The sequence below is a fragment of the Chiloscyllium plagiosum genome, chromosome 12 (genome assembly GCF_004010195.1).
Source record: "Chiloscyllium plagiosum isolate BGI_BamShark_2017 chromosome 12, ASM401019v2, whole genome shotgun sequence".
Taxonomy (NCBI): domain Eukaryota; kingdom Metazoa; phylum Chordata; class Chondrichthyes; order Orectolobiformes; family Hemiscylliidae; genus Chiloscyllium; species Chiloscyllium plagiosum.
In genome coordinates, this window is record NC_057721.1 from 38408576 (window position 1) to 38433611 (window position 25036).

The following is a 25036-nucleotide window of genomic DNA, read 5'->3' on the forward strand; positions in this document are numbered from 1 at the left end:
CCCGCTGACCTCGGTCTCTGTCTTCACTGCCAGTCTCTATTGGGTTTACCTGTAGTTTCAGCAGAAGCCACTGCATCTATCTGGCACTGCTAGGACTACAGAGCCACACGACATATGATTGGCCAGCAGCCCTCTGAGAGGAGACTTCCTGTCTCTGAGGGGTGGAAGTCTCATGTTCAGCACAGCAGCCATTCTATCAGCACTGACCAACCTTTTACACCATGACATCCCATAGAGTCTAGCCCATAGCAAGTAATGTACCCATTTTCTGTTGCCATATTTGTGAGCAACTCATGGACTGTTATTTTTTCATGAGTCACTTTTATTTCTCCCCTTCCAACGTTGTTGTATCACCATAAGCGCAACTGGAGCATCATTGCATTTAATCAAACCATGTACCAAAATAGTTGATAGCTGTGAAGTAACTAATTTTGTTTTGTGTCGGTGGAGAGACTTAGTCCTAATGGAAGGGGCTGGTAAGTAACATTACATTACTTACAGTGTGGAACCAGGCCCTTCGGCCCAACAAGTCCACACCGACCCGCCGCAGCGCAACCCACTCAGACCCATTCCCCTACATTTACCCCTTAACCTAACACTACGGGCAATTTAGCCTGGCCAGTTTACCTAACCTGCACATTTTTGGACTGTGGGAGGAAACTGGAGCACCCGGAGAAAACCCACCCAGACACAGGGAGAATGTGCTATCTCCTCACAGAGAGTCGCCTGAGGCGGGAATTGAACCCGGGTCTCTGGCACTATGAGGCAGCAGTGCTAACCACTGTGCCACTGTGCCGCCCACGGTGACACCGTGACATCTGCAAGATCAATAAAACTAACAATCCCTGGCCTGAGGAGGTTGTGCATTTTTCTGAAAGTCTTTTTGCAATAATAGTTTGCCTGGGCCTGCAGAAGAGGATGTTTCTTGCTGAGGCAAAACTCAGACACATCCTCCCCACTGGCAAAAAGTCTTGTTAGGTTAGTGTTTCATTTGAGTTTAATGATACAGACTCTGCTGCTATTGGTATAATGTTTATTTTTAAACAGTTGAGCATTTTACAAGTGCAGCTCTATTCTATTTTTAACCACAAATAGTGTAATGTGTAACATAGTGCCATACAAGACTGATTGAAATATGTACTAAATATTGTTTATTTCCTGACAATAGATAGTTATTTAATTTAATTATACATATTTGTTTATTATAGTGCATCTTGTTCTCTTGATAATGTTAAATTCTGAATCTATAAACCCATGTTTAACCAAATGCATGTGAAAAGACAGTCAAGTTCAGATTGCACAGTCAATGTCTGAGACAGTCAGAGTTGGTGGGTAATCATTATGAGTCAATTCTAAATAATTGCAGTCACTTACTTGACTTGTGTCTGAACAAATTTAAATTGCTGCCATTTGGACTTTGGAAATAATGTAGATAGTTCAAATCTTCCAGAATGTTTATTAAGATAAAAGTGAATTTTATTTTGAAACAGTACTTTATTAAAAATGAGATTTGAAATGACTGGGTACAAACCCCAGAGTGAATTTTTGAAGAGAACTAAAACCATATTCCAATGTCTTGGGATCACAATAAGATAGGACTGTATGTTTGCACTGCTGTACCTCTGACATTCCAGCCCTATCGAATCGGAAACAATCATGCTGGCAGCCTGTCTGTAAAACTGTACCAAAGGCTATTGAAGAAGCATGAATGGGAAATAGCCTTCTACACCATTGGCAATGAACCTGGACAACTGCCTGAATAAAAGTAAAACGTTGGACATATTAACTTGGTCAATAGAATGCTGACTATGAAAGAAATGTGCTCAGACATAATCTCATGATGTATAACTGAAATATATCAGCAATGAACATGCTTGTGTCACTGGTCATTTGGAGAGAGAAGGCCATGTGGCAAGCCAGATAGCACTTCATATGTTTAAGCAATCAATTTCTCTGCATGATTTGGAGGTGCCGGTGTTGGACTGGGGTGTACAAAGTTAAGAACCACACAACACCAGGTTATAGTCCAACAGGCTTATTTGGAAGCACTAGATTTCAGAGCGCTGCTCCTTCATCAGGTGGTTGTGGAGTGTAAGAGCGTAGAATACAGAACTTATAGCAAACGTTTACAGTGTGATGTAACTGAAATTAAATATTGAAAAAGACCTGGATTGTTTGTTAAGTCTCTCATCTTTTAGAATGAACATGTTGCTTTCAGTTTTTTCATACGTAAATTCCAGAACGTTCTTAAAGTTACATTCTCAAGTGAACTTTAACAATAGGTGCCATGCTGGCCCAGATAATGCATTGAAGATGTGAGGTGTCCTGTGTGGGGCTGTCTGTGCTCCAATGTTCAGACTGATTCTAATCTAAAAAGCAGATTTACCGAATCTGAGATGGATTCATGCAGTTTTTGAGCAAAATATAATGTAATTCTGCAAGTACAAATTCACTCCACAAACTTGTGTGTGTGCGCGCGCGCGTGTGTGGGGAGGAGGTTTTGCATATGTGTGTGAGTGTAAAGGGGGTATAAGTCTGTGAGAGGGTGCGTGTGTGAGTGTATGAGAGAAAGCTTGTGTATGAAAGAGGGTCTGCGTGAGTGTAGGAGTGTCTGTCTGTGTGTGTGTGTGTGTCTTTGTGAGTGTATCTGTGTGTGTGTTGACACAAGCACACACACCCACACACATATATATCTTATACTCCACAACCACGTGATGAAGGAGCAGAGCTCCAAAAGCCAGTGCTTCCAAATAAACTTGTTGGACTATAACCAGGTGTTGTGTGATTTTTAATTGCTTTCTCTGCAGTACTGGCCAAGCAACTGAGGTGCTTAAGGAGCAAGACCCTGAGTGAGTCCCCCCCACTCCTTCCCCGTCCACCTCTGCTCAATATCTCTGTCTCGTCCTCCAGGCAATTTGCCAGTCTTGAACTCTAGCTGCTGATCCTTAGTATCCAGATGTTGCACACAGTGACTTTTCAAAGAACTCAACCAACAGATGCTATCTCCAGAACTGCTATATTCCTGCTATATCTTTAAAATGTCTCACAATGAAACCAGGAGCACCAAATTCAGCCAAAGGCCAGTTGTCACCAAAGCTTTAAAGCCTCTATCCATCTCGTCAATCTTATTGGAATTTAATTTACTTATCTGACCTCCCACACTATAACCTGTTTATAAATGCATGTGAGTGTGGGGGAAAGAGAAAGAAAGTCACAGTGCTTTTTTTATTATTTACTTAGGCTAGTTTAAATACAATAAAAAATATCCTCCCTTTTTAAAAACTCAATGAAGTCCATTATCTTTTTATGATCACAGCATGTAAATAGTTCCATGGACTGAATTGGCAAGAATAGATTTCTTTAATCAACCTGTCCAAATATATTATAACACTGCTCTAAAGCAGGTCAGCTTTAAACCCAGGCTTCCTGGCCCAGAGGAATGGACACTACCACTGCACCCAATTGACAAGTATATTCTTTTGGAAAAAAAACCCTGTGGGCAAACAAGGGATATGAAAAGAGGGGAACCATTTAACCCTCATCACCTAATCATGATGTTATTCATCTGTTTGACATTTTCTCAGTTGCAGCTATGAAGTTTAATACTTACAGGCAACGGCAGTATTTTTATGACATTATCAGATGTCAAGTAGAAGTAGTTTTTGTGATGTATTAACTAATTTATTTCCAATAAATATTCTCATTTTTTCTTCTTAAATATATATGATTGGAATTACGTATCTCTAAAATTGAAGTTTACATCACTTCCTATCCTTGTTTCAACCAAACCAGGTTTTCATTTGAATTGCACTAACATTGTGTTAGGTGCATTTTCAAAACCATTGTAAGAAAATTAATTTGGTGTGCTGCATTTGGCCTCTCTGATTATGATTTAACTGATTGATTTGTTATGGATTTAATTGATAATTTGATTGGATAGTCTCTGAAAATGGATGCAGGAATGATGATGCATGATTAGTCCAATCCCATTCCTTCTGTTGTAGGCAGCATGCCAACTTTGTGCTGCATTCTAGTTTGCATGATTGTTGTAGTCTGTCAGCATGAAATGCACTACTGAGTGACTACGGAATACCCGCTTGCATATAAGGCTGGACCACCCTCAGCCAGTCGCACCTCTTACTGGGGAAGTGCAGCCTGCCTGGACCAAATGCTGAGTTGTGTTAGAAAAGATGCTGCAACAAAGGAAAGAGGATTCTTTAAGTTTCTCTCAAAGTGCAGTGATTGCCTTGATGGAGGAAATGAATAGACAGAGAGATGTGACCAATCCACAGAGGCCTGAAAGGCCTTCAGATTTCCTTTGTGAAGGCCAAATAGCTGTGCTGGTCACTGCCAGGAACCCAGTTCCAAAGACCTGTTCAACTGAATGGTCATTATGGATACGGGGAGAGTGCAGGTAAGCGGTGTTGAAATGTCCATCAGCCATGATTGAATGGTGGAGTGGACTCGATAGGCCGAATGGCCTTACTTCCACTCCTATTTCTTATGGTATTATTGTCTTACTGTACCACTAGCCTTGCGCATTGCCCACTCAAACAAAATTCCATCACTCACAAATAAACCATCTCTATGCCTAACCATCATAGTTTCACATGATCCTCACTCATTAACAAACCAACATGCTGCCAGCTATGCAAGTGTGATAGCCACATCAACCAATTATATTGCATCACATGCATTGATGTGCTTACCTTTCTCTTAGAACAGTTTGGCTAATACAGAGACAACAGGAGTTAATGGCTGAGATCAGACATGGCTGCATATTCTCACAGTGGTCATCATGTTTGGAGTGGACATTGCTGAGTCCGTGGCTAATGATGGTGCCATTGAAGCCACTGAAGATGATGCTGTCCTAATCCGTATTTTCACAAGCCACTTCTGCCTTGTTCGACATTGTATTCCGATTTGCAGTTGATTTAAGCACATACCTCCTGCTCCTGCCCCACCTACCCTTCTATAATTCTATAATTGTGCTTTTCTCTTGTCAAATATATCACGCACTGCACTGGGTCAGGCCATGGTGGAAGGGGTGGAAGTGCAGGAAGGCAGAGATGAAGAAACTCTGTCACACACTCTCAGTTTCATAGCAACTAGCTCAGATACTCACATTGCATAACTGAGGGAAAGCTTCCATGTGATGAGAATACTAAACACAAGTGGTCTGTGGCCAGGGGTAAGGGGTATGAGCAATGTAAGAGGGCGAGGTTGCATACAGAGTGTTCTACTGCGAATAGATGGGCACTTCAGTAAGCCGATGACAAGCAAAGGCTGATGGGCATGTACAGTGAAATCCTTGTGCCTTGGCAGGCATTTCAGAGTAAAACATGAAGGATTCTAAAACCAACTTGGCACAGAAGCTGGATGACTCAGAGCCCATCCTCTCTCCAGCATAGGAATACTGGCCAATACCCTTAGCACATGCGGAAGAACAGTCATACCGGATTCAAGATGTTAACTCTGTTTCCCTCTCCACAAATTCGCCAGACCTGCTGAGTTTCTCCAGCATTGTGTGTCTTCTTTTCCTTATCACATTTGTGGACCCAACATAAATGGAGTATCTGATGACCAATGTCTGTGCATCCACTGCAGCACAAACAAAAGCCACTTATTGTCTGAGTGCTGCAGTAAAAACTCAGGTTTCTGTAACCCAGGCTCAGTTTGCTGCCGTCACATCTATAGGTGCCAATGCACAAAGGGCTTTCAGGGCCTCAGCTGTCCAACACGTCCTGCAAAACATTCCAAGGATTACCCTGCCCCAGGAGAATGGCACAGGCTGTCCAACTGAAACCTACTGTCCTCTTCCTGAATGATCACCTTCCTCTTCCCGCTACTGATACTCCACCCATATGCTAGATATTGCTAGTTAACCACTCAGCCCAAACTGCTATAACCAATGGCAAAGGGTGCATTCTGAAAGCAGGCCTTTGAGACCTAGAGCCCCTCGAGGACAAATTCCAAAGAAGGCCAGCCATCTCCCACTAGATAATCTGTGGCTACCAAGCTAGCACAGAATAGGAGCACAGGAATTCTCAGAATTGACAATAAGGGAACGCACAAGGATTGCTACTTGAAGATGGTGCACTGTGTAGTTTGGTTTGATTTATTAATTTGGTTAAAATGCTTATTTTGTGCTGGTTTTTATTTTGGGGATATAGCTAATGAGCACTATGATGGCCTGTAGGGAAGGAAGGTAAGCTGTGGGACTGTTAACGAATAGAGAATTGCTGTGTTGACTGTCTCTTCCCATCCTTCTTTCTTGTTACGAGCTCATTGGCTGTCATGGTGGGTGAGGTTATACAGCAGACCACCCAAGAATCTTGATACCCGCTTTGCCGAGTACTATAGTTCCGCTCCTGGGTGGTACAGGCAGTAGAAGCTGGCTGTTTAAACAGCCCAGTTATCTGGTATACCACATCTTGTGCAGCAGAATGGTTTTGTTGTTCGTTGTTACTCACCATGGAAATGTGTACATGTTGCACAGGTGCCATTTACAAACCGATTGATCCTGGTATCTCTGAAGCGTCGGGCATTGGGGAGATATGTTATAGAAATTGTTTTTAAATTCTCACTCATTATTCTGTCATTTTTCCTTCATACAGGTTTTAACTTGGTCTGGCCCATATGATCCTGAAAGAGAAAGAAGCAAGGTACAGTTCAGATGAGATTACACCTTACACTGAGATAAGTTTCTATAAATTACTGGTTAAGATCTTCCAGATTTTTGGGACATATTAAATATAAACTTTTAAAACAAGTCATGGGCTCTGTGCTTTTAACATTGGACTTACATCTCTGAGAATAGGCTCAAAGCCAAGCCAGATTGGTTGAAAGAAGACCACTTCAGCTTGTTTGGATTAAAGATCCTATGTGAAATTCTTTTTCTGTCATTTGCTGTTGGCATATGAGTTTTAAAAATGAACTCTCTTTCTCCTAAGCAGTGTGTGTCAGATCAACATTGAATATAGTTATGCAGTTTCAGGACATGAATGTAAAACACAAGTGGGCCTTGCTCTGTGGCTTGAGTGATTGATATTCAGTTGTAATAAATGAGCACTATATTGTTCTGGTGGTGCAACTGTAACTTGTAGCTGATCCAGATGTCCAAGTATCTGTACTGTAGTGTTAAATTTTGTGTTATAGATAGAGAAACTCCAATCTCAAATAATTTCAAATTGAAAAGTAACATACATGCTTCAATCCAGAATGTACAAAGAATATTATTGTGTAGTTTTGATTGCAATAAAAGTAAAAATGCAGCTTCTTCTGAAAAAATGTCAACATCATCTTCATCTTATCTGGATCTGAACCATACTCCAAATGTGAATAAACTCATTTATTGTGATTAAGCTGAGGTAATTTCAGTGCTGGTTTCTGGGAAGCACCACTGGTAAAAGGATAAATGTGCAAATGTATGTGCTAGTAAAAAGGATGAAGAATGAGAACATACAGTATTTCTGCAGTACTAATAGGTGAATGCTGCCCCTCTCTGGCTAATGGGATAACTACAAAGCATTTTTGTCAACAGATGGCTTGCATCTCATTTTCACAAGTAATTTCTGCAAAATTGTACAACTGAATGCAAAGTAATCTTTTTTGTTGTAGATTTTCACTTTCAGCCATGATTCCTTTGAAGGATGATCTCACTACATAAATTTAGGCCCTCAAGACATAGAATGATTTGTTTGATTGGATGATAGACACAAGGGTAGTTTATATTTTGGCCAAATCTATTTAATGATCAGAAGTCTTCTTGGCACATGTAATGGTCAAAATGTTATGTTGCTTTTATAGATTGTGTAAAGGATAATTGCATAGTTTAATGTTATCAAACATTAGCAATATTTAAAGTAAAATCAAACCAGTAGATATTGCAGTGCTGTTAGACTTACCATATAACTCCAATGTTGTCCTCTAACAAGATATCTCTAATCAGCTATGGGATCATTTTTTGTTTTACCCGCCCCAAATATTTCAATCTTAGCACACTGATTGACCGCTGCTATGGTTGACAGAATCTAATGACTCAAAAGAGAAGCTGCCTTTTTGATGTGCTTTTTGCCCATTCCATCACCATTGCAGGTTTCCTCTGAATCATTGCATTTGCAGTCATTAATAATTTATCTTTTAACACAAGGATTAATTCACTACTAGCCAGATGCCTCGTGAACTGTGTGTGTAATTCATTTAAAATACAACTACGGATTTTGCTTTCTTTTTATTTTTATTAATGAATTTCTTGTTGGACTACTTGTGTTTTGAGGAGAAAGTGAGGTCTGCAGATGCTGGAGATCAGAGCTGAAAATGTGTTGCTGGAAAAGCGCAGCATTCCTGAAGAAGGGCTTATGCCCGAAACGTTGATTCTCCTGGTCCCTGGATGCTGCCTGACCTGCTGCGCTTTTCCAGCAACACATTTTCAGTACTTGTGTTTTGATACAGTTGTGAGAAATGATTTAAAACTGACAGAAATGTACATGTTTAGAATTGTTTTTATATATGTGCAGATTTTATTGACGCTGGAAATCAAGCCACTTAAGTGGTACCCATCTGTATACCTGGCTGTGTCTCTTTTTCCTCTCATTAACAGGTGAGTGAAAATAATGGTTACCATTGTGACTGTTTCTGGCAATTGCTAAGGTTATAATCATTATAGTTTACTCTAGTCAAGAAGCATAACAGCTCTGTGACCATTGTGAGATTAAAAAAAGAGTCATTCTTTATCTTCTGAGGATGGGGGTAAAGATAGTGTTTGCATTTTTCTGTTCAGGAAAATTCCATCTCGTGTAGTGGTATCTTATTCAAAAATGAGAGAATGGCAAAATTTATCCTTAATTGTATGATTTTGAATTCAGTTCTGTCTATCCATTGTCTTGTCAGTAGTTAATGCAATGAAATTGTTAAAGTACTGCTCTATAAAGTTTAAATACAACAGTTTTCTGAAGTGGTCTTATGCACTTCTAGAAATAATTCGGTTTGGAAGACTTTATAGACTCAGCATATTTTCCTCTTTTATTTCTGGATCCTGAGTTTTAAGACAGTCCTGAGAGATTTGATTAAGTGTCCTCACTTTGCTGATTGGAAAAGCCTTGAGTTTTAGGGCATGTTTATTTGTGAAACAATCTCTATTGGTGTTTTTAAAAACAGGCTGATCAGATACATGAAACATAAGGAAAAATAGTTGGATGATTTTAAAATAAATCCATGAGTTAATGCCCTATTTGATCATTGTCTTTTCCCTTGGAAAAAGAATAATACCAGCAAATTAAAAAAGGGCTTAACATTGCAGGTTACTTTAAACATCAGACTTACGGGTCTGAGGATATCTCCGTGTAAATGAATTGATTTTGAGTGAGTTAACATCTTGCCTAAAGGATTTAAAGTCTGGCTCCTTACAGTTTGAATCCAAGCTTAAACTATAAGGAATTCAAGTCAAGGTACAAGTTTAGCCATACCATCCTCTAATCACACACCCAGCATAGATCTCTTGGGAAAGTGAATTTTAAAAATTTATAAATGCACCATGAAAAAGCACATGCCAAGGAGTAAATGACTCTCAAAGAACTCCATTAATTAAAAAGAAAAGTAACTGGTCCCAGTCAGCTTATACAACAAACATCACTCTCCTTTTTTGTCTAAGTTCTATACTTCAGTATGCTCCCAATTCAATTTCTTTTACTGCCATTTTTTTTTCTCTGCCTATTTATTCTCTTTTTCTCTCTCCTCGCATCCTTCACTATGTCTCCCAGAATCATATGTTTCACTTTCCCTGTCCTTTCCTAGTCTATGTGGCTTCAGATTAAAGGCTCATTTATTTATATGGCTTTCACAGCACCTCCTTACAAAGGATCATCCTCAATACCTCAGATGTTGATCATGGAAAGACAAGTTAGAGAAACTCTCCTGATCTTGGAAAGTTAATTACAAACAAGATTCCCTGTGAATATATCTAGCAAATATTCTAGCAAATACTCTAGTTTTAAATTCAGTGTATAGATGTATTTTAATGAGATACATATTCACACATAGTATTACGGCTTCCCAATAATTCTTTCTGAAATAGCACCACAGGGATGGAGATATTTTAAGAGATGTTGTGTTTTTTTAGGAGAATATTAGGAACTGACAATTTTTCCTCAGCCACATGTTATCTCCAGAATTAACTTTTATCACGACTGTTCGCTGAAGGTTTGAGGTGTACCCTGTCAGTTGTTGTAGTTACAGTTTGGAGCATTTTAGTGGAGAATTCTGTCATTGTGTACATTTGAAAGATGAAGAAGGTGATGAAATGTGAGTTGCAAAGCACACCGGACTACAGATGGGATGCTGTACACTCTAGGGATTCTATGAGATGAGAAATTTCCAACATTAACATTTCATAAATCAACATTTTTAAATATATGCTCCAACAGCAGGAGCATATATTAAGCGATGAGCTTAAACAGTCAGTCAGTCCATCCTATGCTTGCAACTTCTTCAATCTCAGATCCTATGCTCGCTGTTCCTTCAAATCCCTCCAGAGACACCGTCAATGAATGGAGGAGCAAGAAGGACAAGATGGATAGATGCCTTAATTGGGGGAGCTGGAACACCAGGCACGAAAGAGACAGAATCTAGGGGCTGGACTTTACATTGCCTGCTTGTGTATTTTGGGTACAGGATTGGGGGATATAAGAAATAGGATAGGAACCCAATTCACAACCATCTCACCTAGCCACAAGCTCACCCCCATTATGTGAAGAATAGTGAGTGTCAACATGAGCTGCCCAGCCCACCATGATATCTAAATGAATAAAGAAAGGGCAATGGAACTTTCTGTAAGTTCCGTTGAAGCCATATTATCCTGACCAAGCCACAATACAAAGGACAAGAATGGACAACAGATTTTTTTTTATAAACGCTAGGAGGCAAGGAGCAGGCTACTATATTTGAGGCACCTCCTTTTGTGCATCAGCATCAAAACTCCCCCACTAGAAGGTGATATACTCCCTCCCTCCCTCTGACCTGCACCATAAAGCCTACTTCACCCCATGTCGCCCCACCCAATCTCCAAGATGCCTGATCCTCCCCTGCCTAACCCCACGGTCTTAGCTTGTCCAGGATCCGTGGGCATTTTGGCACTGGTTGCAAACCAGGCAGCACCCATTTCTGAGTTTAGCTCATGCCAGGTGCCACCCACACTGATTTTTTGACAGCTCCAGAGAGTGAGACTTCCCGCTACTGAGGGGCAGAATTCTCACTAAACACTAATTTAACTACCCGCAGTGCATTCTGGTTACGGGATAGAATTCTGTGTGACCCTGGCCACCAAATCCCCTCTGGGAGAGTGGACCCACTGTGCCCTATTCTAATATTCTGCCATTTGATTGGAGAAACTGCTCCCAGTATCCTGTGTTTGCACCTCCTCCAATTACAGCTCTAACCATTTCCCACTGGCAACTTGACGTCTCCCTGTGCATTGTCCCATTCTCCATCCTCCCATTTCTTCGGTACTTTGCCCCTGTTGTGCAGCTCAGCAGCACCTGGCATCAATGTGTCTACCCACTCTCGCAGCTAGCAGCCCCAACGAAATGCTCATCTCGCCTTCACATGTTCGTGGAGTTAAGGCCCTCTTTTTAACATTGAAGCGACTGTCTAACTGGGCCAAGCTTTTAGGAGTCTAATTCACACTCCATTCTCAGTGCTGATTGGCAGTCAATCGCAAAAGTTTGAATTCTGCTAACCCTGCTGCCCTGTTGTCAACGATAGTAACCAGAGTGAGACTTATATCCATGGAATTGGTATCTTAGCTTGAATCTTGAACCCCACCCTCACCACACACGCATACAAGGGAAAAGAAGCATTAAAATCGCTGGCTATAATAGAATGTGAAAACTCTTTTGCATTGCTCACTTGGCCTGTCACTGTCTGTGCTTGTGTTTGTGAAAGCTTCTCTCTCCAAAGCAGTTTGAAAATAAATCCTGTGAGAGGGTGGGGTTGGAACAACTTTTGGGGTTTGGTGTGAGGAGACAGGGAATCTGATTGCAAGGAGAGCAGTGTTGGAGCAGCACCAAAGGAAAGTTCTTTTTTTAAAGTAATGTTAACCTTTCCTTTTGAGAGCAGCTGCTGCAGCATCTGCTCCACTCATCACAAACCTTCCCAGAGGGATTCTAAAACAGGCCTTGGCCCCTCATTACCATATGTAAGGGTGCCTGTTTTAGATGACGGCTCAACACCTAAAATATGGGCCGTGTTAGTTTCATTAATCTCAAAGATGCACACGGATTAGATCGGGACTATTCCAAACTCAATTTGTCATTGCTACACCAGTTTTACATCCCAAAAACGAGCCCGTGTAATAATTTGCACTCTATTGTCTTTTGAAGTTGCATAAACAAGAGCTTAAAATTAGTTGGCATCTTCAAGGCACCAGAAACAAAATGTTCCTGGACTTGTCACAGTCTGAGAATAATTTCAACTAACACTGTTAAAACATCTATCCTCTACTGAAGCTTGAAAATATTTCTCAACCTCATGTTCTGATTCCAGGTACAAATATTTGATCTGACAAACAAGCGAAAGTGAACAGTCTTATAGTTCTCAATCATAAGAATATACCTTTTCAGGACAAAATAAAGATGTGTTCTATTTTACCTGTAAAGCACCAGCATATTCATCATCCATTTTGCTGCTTTTGCATTTTGTATAAGATTCTGTTCCATGTAAGATTCTGTTTCATATTTGATCCACTGACTGCCCCGAATAGACATTGGTTGCAGATTGTTCCTTTGCAACTACCTTTACAAACAATATTTATCTTACAAAATATCGATAAGATATTTGTTTATTTTCTGCTGCTTTGAGTGCCACTTGGCAGACTTACCTCAATTTCCTGCAGATCTGTTGGTCACTAACTGTACAGCCCATGTTGTATTTTTGCATGAATCCATTTCTTCCCCATTATTTTGTAATAATTTCTGATAGAAATTAATTTCATCTCTCTAAGTGCCAAATTTTATCACCAAACCTAATGTAATTTCAAGGCCAGTCCTTATGCATTATATTGTCTGATTCCTGAAATTTCTATAATTCTGATCTACATATTCCTTAGGAAGTGTGCCTTTCATTGTACAGTTGTTGATTACTGTTCGAGTGAGGGTGAAATTGCTTAAGTGTTCTAATGACTATAAGCAGAGTAATAACACTTGCAAAAGTGTTTTTGAGAGTATGGTTTAGTAACAGAGTGAAATCAGCCAGGAAACCTTTTGAATTAGAATCTTAGCGCTATTTTTGTTTGTGACTGTAGAGGCAGTAACCTTCATTATTATCACTTAACACAAACTATATTACATTATATTTTTAGTCTTTTGTGCATATCTTGATTTCCAGAATTTTTTAATGCTGTGAAATCTGAAATTAAAAGAATTAGCCAAGTAAGATAATATTGTTAATCCTATATTGTTCTTGGGAAAACAAAAACCTGCCCTGGTTATGTACAGCGCAAGGAAAATATCTAGATAAAATAGTTCAAGTATTTAAGTATTTATTATGAGGCGCTAAAACAGTATAAAGCATTATTGTTCTGGAAAAAAAAATTAGGACATTATTCACCCAGATTTATCAACAAGGAGTAGAATATAAACCAGTTTTTGGGAGTGTAATAATTTTGTCCTCAATCCTCTTAATGCTTCCAAATTCATGTAGAGAATGCACTATATTGCTTTGTATCACAGTTAATATAACATAGTCTAACTATTTAAGATAGAGCTTTATTATGTCTTGATTTCCTCTTTGCTTTGATGTTTTTCATGTAACAATTTTCTCTTAAACAACATGCAAGCGATTTCATCCATGGACCATGATCCTTCATTATAGCATTATATAAAAGAAAGTTTATCCGTTTAAGACAGCACCATTATTTTTTCCTAAATTCCTTGTGACTGTCGTGGCCTATGTGAATTGGGAGGTTAGTTGAGGCTATGCAGGACATTGGTTAAGTCACTTTTGGAATATTGTGTGCAATTCTGGTCTCCCTTCCTTAGGAAGGATGTTGTGAAACTTGAAAGGGTTCAGAAAAGATTTACAAGCTTGTTGCCAGGGACGGAATGGTCTCTGCAGAATACTGAAAGGGGTGAGGTGGGAAATATATCTCTAGTGGTGTGGTCTGACTGTAGGTGGCCGAAATGGTGGAGGATGATGTGTTGTATCCGGAGGCTGGTGGGGTGGAAGGTGAGGACCATAGGGGTTCCACCCTCCAATCCTCCACCCCTCAACTGCAACAAGGATCGAAATCCCCCCACCCCCAAAACTCCCAGTTCCTAACCTATTTATCTCTCAGCCCTGTTCACCCCACCAGCCACATTCCTGATGAAGGGCTTATGCCTGAAACATTGACTCTCCTGCTCCTCAGATACTGCCTGCCTGGCCATGCTTTTCCAGCGCCACACCTTTTGACTCTGATCTCCAGCATCTGCAATCCTCACTTTTTCCTTCATTAGGTGTATACATTGTCATGGAAATTAAATCGACTTGACTCAACTGCTAACAAGAGCAAAGAAAAAGCTTTATTTTTAACTGTCTGCGTGCAGGACCAATACAGTTGGCAAAAATGCTTTGTGTAAGAGCAATGATCAAAATTCACATATCCCTTTTATACCATCCTTATCACGCGCTCAAGGAAACATTCGAGTTCTTATTTTCTCATTCCCTTGCCGTGGACATAACTGTCTTTATGTTTTCCTTAGCTCTTTTGCTGAATTCGGTTGCTCGCAAGGCCAGATTGAATGTTTACAAAGTTCAGCAAAGACAAGCTGTTTCCTCAACTGCAGAATTCAGCAAAAGTTTTTGCAAAGTTCAGAAAAGTATTAAATTTAGCAAGGCATTCTCTTTCAGATTTCACAGTAAATGTTAATTCTGTTAATTTTCCGCTACATTTTCCCCCTTTTTGTCATTTTATGGCAACAAAGACAACAACCAAAAAAAATAGAGCCAGAATAGCTATACATCAAAAATGCTTAGGGAACACCAGGTCTTTCCTCAGACACCACCTACCTGTAACACAGCTTGTTACTTGCTCATCATTTGCTCTGGTGTGCCCTGTACACAGCCCATGTTCACATGTCACACTCATCAACGTCAAGTAGGGTGGGGTCCACGCAATCGGATCTTCCTGCCGTTGTGCTACTGTTAGTTTTACCATTTGGTATCCTACTGCACTCATAAGCAAGCGGCGTAGGCAGGTACACAAGCAGGTTCCTATACAAAGCACTATGAGTAAGACCAGTCCTACAATAGTAGAACATGTAGGATCCAATACCCCCATCCTCCCCAAAGGGAGGTGAGCCATTGGAACCAGGAGTCATCTGCTGGGGGAGGCAGTCAGATTGCTGCCATCATATGATTGATTACACTAGTGATATTCTGGGACTTATCAGGAATATTAAAACAGCATGAGGTACCTAACATTTTGCAGACGCCCTCTCTCTCGGCCGTCAGTATATCTAGGCACTAGTTGATTTTGTATCACTGCTTTCTTAACTGCCGTTAACTCAGTGTTAGTGAGTGCTAGGCCTTCCTCCATTTCATTAGCTAACATTAATACACTATATGCGAGGCCATTAATCTTGTTTATTGCTACCATTGTCCCTGCTCCCAAGAAAATAGACCACCCAATGTTCGCTCCTGGTGTAGTCCAGGGGTCTGCGAGTGTGTACCCATTCCAATGCCGTGGGGTGTCCCTTCGGGTGCATCTGTTACCAGCCCTTGGGATGAACGCTGTTGTGCCAGTGCACAGTAGCGTGGGGTAGCAGCACCCCTTCCATCCCAGGGGAAGGTGGTGATACCCTTTCTCTCCACAGGCCCATATTGTACCAGCCATCATGGTCTGATTATTGATAAAGGAACAAGCAATGTTTATGATCATACCATTTGCATAGGTTGCTGAGCAAGTATCATTATTCACGTACAACGTCATAGTTCACTGGGAGATCCCCAAATGGAGTCTCCCCAGATTGGTGCGAATACACATCTCTCCCCTGCCTTTCACTATGCGGAAAGCTGTGGTCAGAAGCATGTCAGCCTTGGGACTGCAGTTAGCCTTGAGTTTGGGTGGCGGTGCGAGGTTTGCCCTAATTGCTTCCCCTATCAGGGTCAGGGTAGTCGCTGCCCATGGAAGCAGGCAACTAGCATTTCTTGCCAGGCTCTCTGTGATTGGTTCGGCAGTCCTCCGTTGGGTTGTGTGCAAACATATCCAACAAGGGTAGCCAACGTCTAATCTCCGGTGTTGTATTAGGGCCAAAGCATATGTTCTGTTCCCGTCACATCTAGCAATGGCCCTTCGCACTTCCTAACCTATTGGCGTCGCATTTACGCCATTTAACTCCTGAAGGGCCAATTCCACTACCGAGTTAGACTCGCTCTGTAGCCCCGGCCGACTCCCTTTGGGTTCGGGCGTGACATTAATGCCCTCTGCCCTACTTGGGGTTAGGTCCATGATCTGGTTTGGTTGGTTGCCATGTCCTGGTGCTACTATCTTCTATAGGACCTTCTGCACTGCATCTCAGTGGGAGGGAGGGGGGGGGAAGCAACTGTACCACTATATTCACCTGCTTATAGATGTCGGAGAAGGGTCTATCTATTCCACACCACCAGATTCCCTCATCGCTCTTCTGAGTCCTAGATATTATCATCCGTGCCCTGGCACCTCCTACCTTGATCATAGAATATCTATTTCCCGTGTCAGGTGTCCCTTTGGCCATGGTGGCTACTACTAAGTGTCCGTCACCGGCACTGCAAGGATCCCTGCATAAATATTTATTATCCCATTTATAGTCATCCTGGTTTCTAAATGGCCATGGGTCGCATGTGAAGGTCCTCTTAGCACCCTCAGTTAAGATTACCGTCTGCGGCTGTATCCCAGACGCCCCTGCCCTTATGAAAAGTCCTACCAGGGCGCTTGCTAACATTGTGAGCTGGGCAGCCCCATATTTGTATGCAGAGGGCATTAATGTCACGCCCGAACCCAAAGGGAGTCGGCCGGGGCTACAGAGCGAGTCTAACTCGGTAGTGGAATTGGCCCTTCAGGAGTTAAATGGCGTAAATGCGACGCCAATAGGTTAGGAAGTGCGAAGGGCCATTGCTAGATGTGACGGGAACAGAACATATGCTTTGGCCCTAATACAACACCGGAGATTAGACGTTGGCTACCCTTGTTGGATATGTTTGCACACAACCCAACGTATTTGTATGAGGCTTCTAATAACTACTTGCACTTAATTGGTTCCGGTGTTGTCCGATGTTTCCTCAGGCCCAGCTACATGTTTGCAATGACTGGCGTGTATCCACGTAGCTCTTTCGGCAATCGGTGTTGTAAGGAGTACTTGAAACTTTAAAGCAGCATTACAACATTCTGCCCTGAATTGCCTTCCCAAAATGCAGCATCTCACATTTATCTAAATTAAACTCCATCTGACAGTCCTCAACCTGTTGGCCCATCTGAGTAAGATCCCATTGTACTCTGAGGTAACCTTCTTCAAGAGAGATGGGGGACTGGCATTTTTGATAAGGGATAGCATTATGGCTGTACTTAGGGATGATATTCCTGGGAATGCATCCAGGAAAGTTTTTTGGTGAAACTGAAAAATAAGAAAGAGATGATCACCTTATTGGAATTCTATTATGGACCTTTCAGTGGGAAATTGAGAAACAAATTTGTAAAGAGCTCTCAGTTATCTGTAAAAGTAATAGGATGTACAGAGTTAAAAAATCACACAACATCAGGTTATAGTCCAACAAGTTTATTTGGAAGCACTAGCTTTCGGAGCGCTGCTCCTTCATCAGGTGGTTGTCCAACACCAGCATTTTCAAATCAATAATAGGGTGGTTATGGTCGGGGATTTTAACTTTCCGAATATAGACAGAGACTGCTGTAGTGTTAAGGGTTTAGATGGAGAGGAATTTGTTAAGTTTGTACAAGAAAATTTTCTGATTCAGTATGTGGATATACCTACTAGAGAAGGTGCAAAATTTGACCTCCGCTTGGGAAATAAGGCAAGGCAGGTGACTGAGGTGTCGATGAGGTCAGCGACCATAATTCTATTAGTTTTCAAATAGCGGTGGTAAAGGACAGACCTGATCTAAAAGTTGAAGTTCTAAATTAGAGGAATGCCAATTTTGACAGTATTAGGCAAGAGTTTTCAAAAGTTGGTTCAGGGTGGATGTTCGTAGGTAAAGGGACAGCTGGAAAATAGGAAGCCTTCAAAATGAGATAACGTGAGTCCAGAGAAAGCATGATCCTGTTAGGATGAAAGGCAAGGCTTGAAGGTGTAGGGAATGCTGGATGACTAGAGAGATTGAGGGTTTGGTTAAGAAAAAGAAGGAAGCATATGTCAGATATAGACAGCAGAGATCCAGTGCATCATTAGAAGAGTATAAAGGCAGTAGGAGTATAAATGGAAGGAAACCAGGAGGGCAAAAAGATGACATGAGATAGTTTTGGCAAACAGGGTTAAGGAGAATCCAACGGGATTCGTTAAATATATTAAGGACAAAAGGGTAACTAGAGAGAGGATAGGGCCCCTCAAAGATCAGCAAGGCAGCCAGTGTGTGAAACCGCAGGAGATGGAGGAGATACTAAACGAGTATTTTGCATCAGTGTTTACTGTAGAGAAGAAGATATAGAATGAGGGGAAATGGATGGTGACATCTTGAAAAATGTTCATATTACAGAAGAGGAAGTGCTGGGTGTTTTAAAACACATAAAGGTGGATAATCCCCAGGACCTGATCAGGTGTACCCTATAACTCTATGGAAGCTAGGGAAGTGATTGCTGGGCCCCTTGCTGAGATATTTGTATCATCGATAGCCACAGGTGAGGTGCTGGAAGACTGGAGTTTGGCTAATGTGGTGCCACTGTTTAAGAAAGGTGGTAAGGAAAAGCCAGAGAACTACAAACTGGTGAGGCTGACATCGGTGATGGACAAGTTGTTGGAGGAAATACTGAGGGACAGGATTTTACATTATTTGGAAGGGCAGGGACTGATTAGGGATAGTCAACATGGGAAGTCGTGTCTCACCAACCTTTTCAAAGAAGTAACAAAGAGGATTGATGAGGGCAGAGCTGTGAACGTGATCTGTATGGATTTCAGTAAGGCATTCGACAAGGTTCCTCATGGTAGACTGGTTAGCAAGGTTAGATCTCATGGAGTATAAGGAGAACTAGCCATTTGATACAGAACTGGCTCAAAGGTAGGAGACAACGGGCGGTGGTGGAGGGTTACCTTTCAGACCAATGATGTGCCACAACGATCACTGCTGGGTCCAGACAATTGAAAAAACAGTACGGGTGGAATAGGATAAATATGAGAGTAAGCTAACTTGTAGTCAAGGGAAAGATTGCAAGAGTTTCTTTTAGATATATAAAATGTCAGACAGAGGTAAGAGTGGATATTGGACTGCTGGAAAATGAGATTTGTGATGTTGTAATAGAACATAGGATCATACAGCACAGGAATGGGCCCTTTGGCCCACGATGATGTGGTGGGCATGACGCTAAGTTAGACTAATCCCTTCTGCCTGCCCTTAGTTCATATCCCTCTTTTCCTTGCATATTCATGTGCTTATCCAAAAGCCCCTTAAATGCCCCTATTTTATCTGCCTCCAGCACCACCCCGGTAGCATGTTCCAGACTTGTACCACACTTTTTTTAAAAACCTTGCCCCTCACATCTCCTTTGGACTTGCCCCCTCTCACCTTAAATGCAATGCCCCCTAGTATTAGATATAAAAATTCTGGGATAAAAATTCTGACTGTCAACACGGAATGGCAGAGCAGGCTCGAGGGTGAAATGACCTGTTCCTGCTCCTGCTCCTATCTTTTATGTTTCTGTGCATGTAAGTTAGAAAAGATTAGAAAACGATACCCACTTTAGACAGTTACCTCCATTAGCTGGAGATGTTAGTGATCCAACTGATTTGAATTTGACAAACTTTGTGTATGTCAGTGCACATCAGATCAAGTGCCGTGGCTGAAGAAACAGAGCTTACAGCTTGTGGAGATGAAACTACATGTGTAGGTGGGGTAAACCATAAGTAAATGTATGCTACAGGTAACCTGCAGCACAAGGAGTCTGAGAGATTTGGAAATGTGTACATTGTTCAAAATCAGCATTCCTTTATTTTAAGCCCACATGCACAGCCTGATCTCAGCATTCTTATGATAACAGAAGGGGCTCAGCTAGTTCTAAGAGAACAACTGATTTAGAAACAAACTGTTTCTGACCAACTGGTCAAGGCATAAACAGTGGAAGATTTCATTGAACTTCCAGGACTCTCATTTCATGAGTGCTTGAATCATCATAAGTCTCAAGGCTTCTAGTGTGGGAAATTGGGGCTAGTGTAGGTGGTAGTGTATTTTTGGAGGTCCAGACTTAATGAGCCAATGAACCTCCTCTACACTGTATGATTTGATGATTCATGATGGAATCCAAAAAAAGAAGGAAACTATTGGGATTTATGTCGGTAAGCTTAAAGGAATTGTCACAGATAGATCCAAAGTTGTTGCAAATGTCTTCCATTCCAATCATCAGTGAAGAAAATTCAAAAGACATGGATCAGCGCAGTTTTTCTAGAAGAGGCAGATACTGAGAACAAGAATGTATACTCCACATGAGCTCTTTGATGAATTTTTAACAGAAGTGGTTCAGACAGCAAAACAACCCGCTGAGTAAATTGAAACAGCAGATTTGACTTTTAGACACAAATTTGAGAGCAACATTTCAATTCTGCAACTTGCAAATAAGGATTATCAGTGACATAGGTAATGCTAAGTAAGCAGCAGTCCATCCAGTAACACAGCTGAGGATGGGAATCAGTGGGCAAACCAGGAAGAAAAGACGAGGCTGTCAGTTGCTGTTTGGTGATTCAAGCATTATGTTCAAAATTAAAAATGGAAATTTAAGCATAAAATTTCCCTCCTGCTCCCTGTACCCACCTCTACAGCCATTTATAATCCCTGTGTTGACTGATACCCATCTACCAATCTCTCATGGTCCCTCATATCTCCCATGCCAATTTACCCATCTCCATGGCATCTCATACCCGCGATGAACATTTCATCCCCATTGCCCTTTGTAACCCCCAATGAGAAACATAGTCACCATAATAATGGCATCATTATTAAAGAAATACACGGTCTCCATGATACAAAGAAACATACAATGCATTGAAATTGCTTAAACTAATCCCTTATAAAAACAAATATTCACTTATGTTCTCAATGCCTTATATAAACAAACAAGTATATTATTTAATTGGAGATAGTTCTGAGAAAGTTCCCCAGGATGACCTCCAGTATGGAGGGATTGCCTTAAGAGCAAAGGCTAAACAGATTGGGTCTCTACTTATTGGAGTTTAAAAGAATAAGAGGTGATCTCGGTAAGACATACAGGATTCTTACGGGTCTTAACAGAGTAAATACTGAGAGAATGTTTCCCTTAGAACCAGGAACTAGCGCCAGAGGGCATAGTCTTAAATTGGCACCCCTCTTCTGAAACTAAGAAAAGGAGGAATTTCTTCTCTCAGATTCATAGAATCTTACAGTACAGACTATTCGTCCCGTCAAGTCTGTAACACCAAAACTAAAATAGTGCCTGCACAAGTCTCATTTTCCGATACTAGGCCTTTAGCCTTGAATGTTATGATACTTCAAATGCTCATTCAAATACTGTTTAAATGTTTCCCACCTCAACTACCCTCCCAGACAGTTCATTCCAGACCCCCATAGCCCTCTGGGTGAAAAAGGTTTTCCTAAAATCACATCTAAACTTCCTGCCTTTCACTTTTAAATTATGCCTCCTTGCTATTAACCCTCCATCTAAGGAGAACAGCTCTCTCTATTCATCCTGTCCATGTCCCTCATAATCTTACAAACCTCTGCGCGGTCCACTGTCAACCTTCTCTGCTCCAAAGAAAACAATCTAAGCTTATCCAGCCTCTCTTCATTAGCTGAAATGTTCTTTCACTGGAAACACCCTCGTGAACCTCTTTTGTATCCTACAGGAAGGTTGTGAGTCTTTGGAACCCCTTGTCATAGAGAGCTGTGGGGGCAGAGTAATTATATATATTTAAGGCTGAGATAAATAGACCTGACTAGGGGAATCAAGGTTTATGGGGAAAAGTCTGTAAAGTGGACGTGAAGAATGGCATGATCCTATTGAATGGGGGAGCAAACTTGAGGACCAAACAGTCTACTCCTGATCCTATTTCTTATGTCATTCTACCATTTGCATTCTATGATCAATTGGAGCTGCCCAGCAAATGCTCATTTGATCGGCATCTGTTGTGAAAATGATAGTTTGGGAAATCAGTCATGGAGCACAAATCCTCTAATTGCTTATGTTAACCGGCACTCTGAAATACCTAACATCTCTTTTACCTCTTTTTTTGGATTGTTCTTTCACAATCTTAGTAGTCCCAATGCGTTTAATCATATTTTAGCTCAAGCATGCCCTTACGTCATAATATTGCCATCTGCACTCTACTGTGAAAAACTGCCTTGTCCAAGAAAAACAAGTTTTGCGCCTTCTCAAGGGGTCTTGACAAGTTCTCACATTTTTTGACAGGTTGACAGTTGTTAACATTCCTTGACAAATTTACATCTCTAGACAGTTTAGACAGTTCCTAACAATTTTGGCCACTGTAAGAGGTTTATAAACCTTTACAGCTCAAACTTTGTCACAATTAACAGTCCCAAAGAACATCTGACCCCCCCATCCGAGCAATCACTGCCTCCTGTCCCGAAGATGTCCTGGGACTTTATTCCCACAAATACTCCAGCTTTCCAAAGGACTACCCTGGCTGTCCAAAAGAAATGTACCGAGAATTGACCAACTCTTACCTGGTATGATCTCCACACTCTGGGTTCCAGCCATTAGCAACTCCAAAGTAAAACTTCATTGGAGACAATTGGCCATTGGTCATTGGGGAACTACACATGAGCAAAATAAGAACTACCCCTCTGTGAAAATGAGCAATGTTGTGTTTAGGGCTAGCATAAGATATTATGAAGATCCTCCTCATTGTAAAGGAGACAGTTTCCATCGTGGCGAAAATCAGAGCTTTGGTCCTTGATCCTTTAGTTTCATTATCCACTCATTCCATTTCTTTTCTCATTTCTACAGTATTACCATTTCATATTGGGGTACAATCAAACCCTAAATACACACAGTTAACTTCGTAACATTAGTCCTTGAGTTAAGAGCGTCCTTAAAAAGAATTATGCACTCTAAAACTAAATAGCAATAGTTTTCACTTTAAGCATGCAGATTTCCAGACTTGCAGACAAAAATAGAGCATTTTCAAATTTTGATTGCATTGATCATCAGTTCATCAGAGACAACAGGAAGTACTTAGCAAAAAATATACATACATCACTTTGTTGTTTAGAAGATACTTAGAGATAAACTGCATTAATATCCATGGGATAAAAATCAAACAAACAGGACCATCTTTTTGTCTGGATGAGGATTTTACATTTAGTTGTTATTGTTGGATCCATAATTCCATAAATCAAGAGGAAATATTGTGTATGTTGGATATGTATATTCACATCAGATTTGCGTTTATTTGCAGTTAATTAAATTTAATGACCACACTAAAAATGTATATTACTGATTGAGATACTATGTAATATTACAATTTTCAGAGAAAGTAGTGGCTTACAGCTGAAGTGTTGTCTTTGAATTTCTGGAAGTAATGCACATTAAGCCTTTCCATGTAGATTTTGATTACTTTTTTGTCAGAGCAACTGTTTGCCACATAGGAGAGCATGACTGGTATAGTACATAAGTGGCTTTTGTATACCATATCTATCATAACCCCACATTTGTGGCTTCAGTATCGCTAAAGATTCTCCACTAATATAGTGTAACAGGAAAATTGAATCTGATTATTCAAAACTTACGACAAACATCTAACCCCGCTACTCCCTCTGGTGGCTGGAAGGGTCATCAGCAACTAATAAACCATCTAACCACTGCAGGAAAATTTCAAATTATCCTCTTATTATGGAGTTTTAATAGTGATAAGTCTAAGTGAGTTCTTTTCAGCTTGAATTTTTTTATTCATTCACATGACAAGTGTGTCGCTGGCTGGACTAGGATTTATTGTCCATCCCTAATTGCTCAGAGGGCGGTTTAAGAGTCAACGTCTAGATTAGAATGGTGCTGGAAAAGCACGGCCGGTCAGGCAGCAATGGAGGAGCAGGAAAATCGATGTTTTGGGCAAAAGCCCTTCATCATGCTTTTGCCCGAAATGTTGATTTTCCTACTCCTCGGATGCTGCCAGACCGGCTGTGCTTTTCCAGCACCACTTTACTTTAGACTCTGATTTCCAGCATCTGCAATCCTCACTTTTGCCTAGTTTAAGGGTCAACCACAAGTCTATGTCTGGAGTCACATGTAGGCCAGACCAGGTGAGGATGGCAGTTTCCTTCCCTAAAAGACGTTCGTGGTCCAGATGGCTTTTGCTGACAATGATTAACAGTTATCATTAGACTTTTAGTTCCAGGTTTTTTGCATTGAATTCAAATTCTACCATCTGCTGTGGTGGAATTCAAACCTGGATCCCCAGAACGGTACATGGGTCTCTGGATTAACAGTCCAGCAATGACACCACTAGGCCATTGCGTTCGCAATGGTTTTGATTTTATTTAAATGCCTAAACCCATGCTGTTCATTTTTTCTCTGGATCTGAGCAGAGTTTAATCACAGCGGATTATATTCTCTTCTGAAAATGGAATAGTTTTAACTGAGCCCAGTCCAAAAAAGCAAACAAACACTCTATTCAGCACAATTGTGCTGTTTAATAATATGACAATGATGCCACAGAGAACAGGAGTTTATTTTACCCTACATGGATATTAAACATTTGTGTTGGTATTAATACAGTTTGTCCTTGCTGAAACTGATGTCTACCATCCAGTTTCATACATGAGAAATTGGCACTTAATTGGAGAACTAGAAAGGTACCAGAACCCTGTAAGTTTCTAA

General features: G+C 40.9%; 1 protein-coding gene across 3 annotated transcripts in view; it reads left to right on the forward strand.

Annotated features, from left to right (window-relative positions):
* The window catches only part of si:dkey-100n23.5 (cyclic AMP receptor-like protein A), a 213975-nt gene that overhangs the window by 152378 nt on the left and 36561 nt on the right, over positions 1 to 25036 (forward strand). For all 3 annotated transcript variants that reach the window (XM_043700836.1, XM_043700837.1, XM_043700838.1), the window contains 2 exons: positions 6618 to 6665; positions 8520 to 8602. In XM_043700836.1, the coding sequence (XP_043556771.1) occupies positions 6618 to 6665; positions 8520 to 8602 (131 nt within the window). The remainder of the gene's footprint in view (positions 1 to 6617; positions 6666 to 8519; positions 8603 to 25036) is intronic.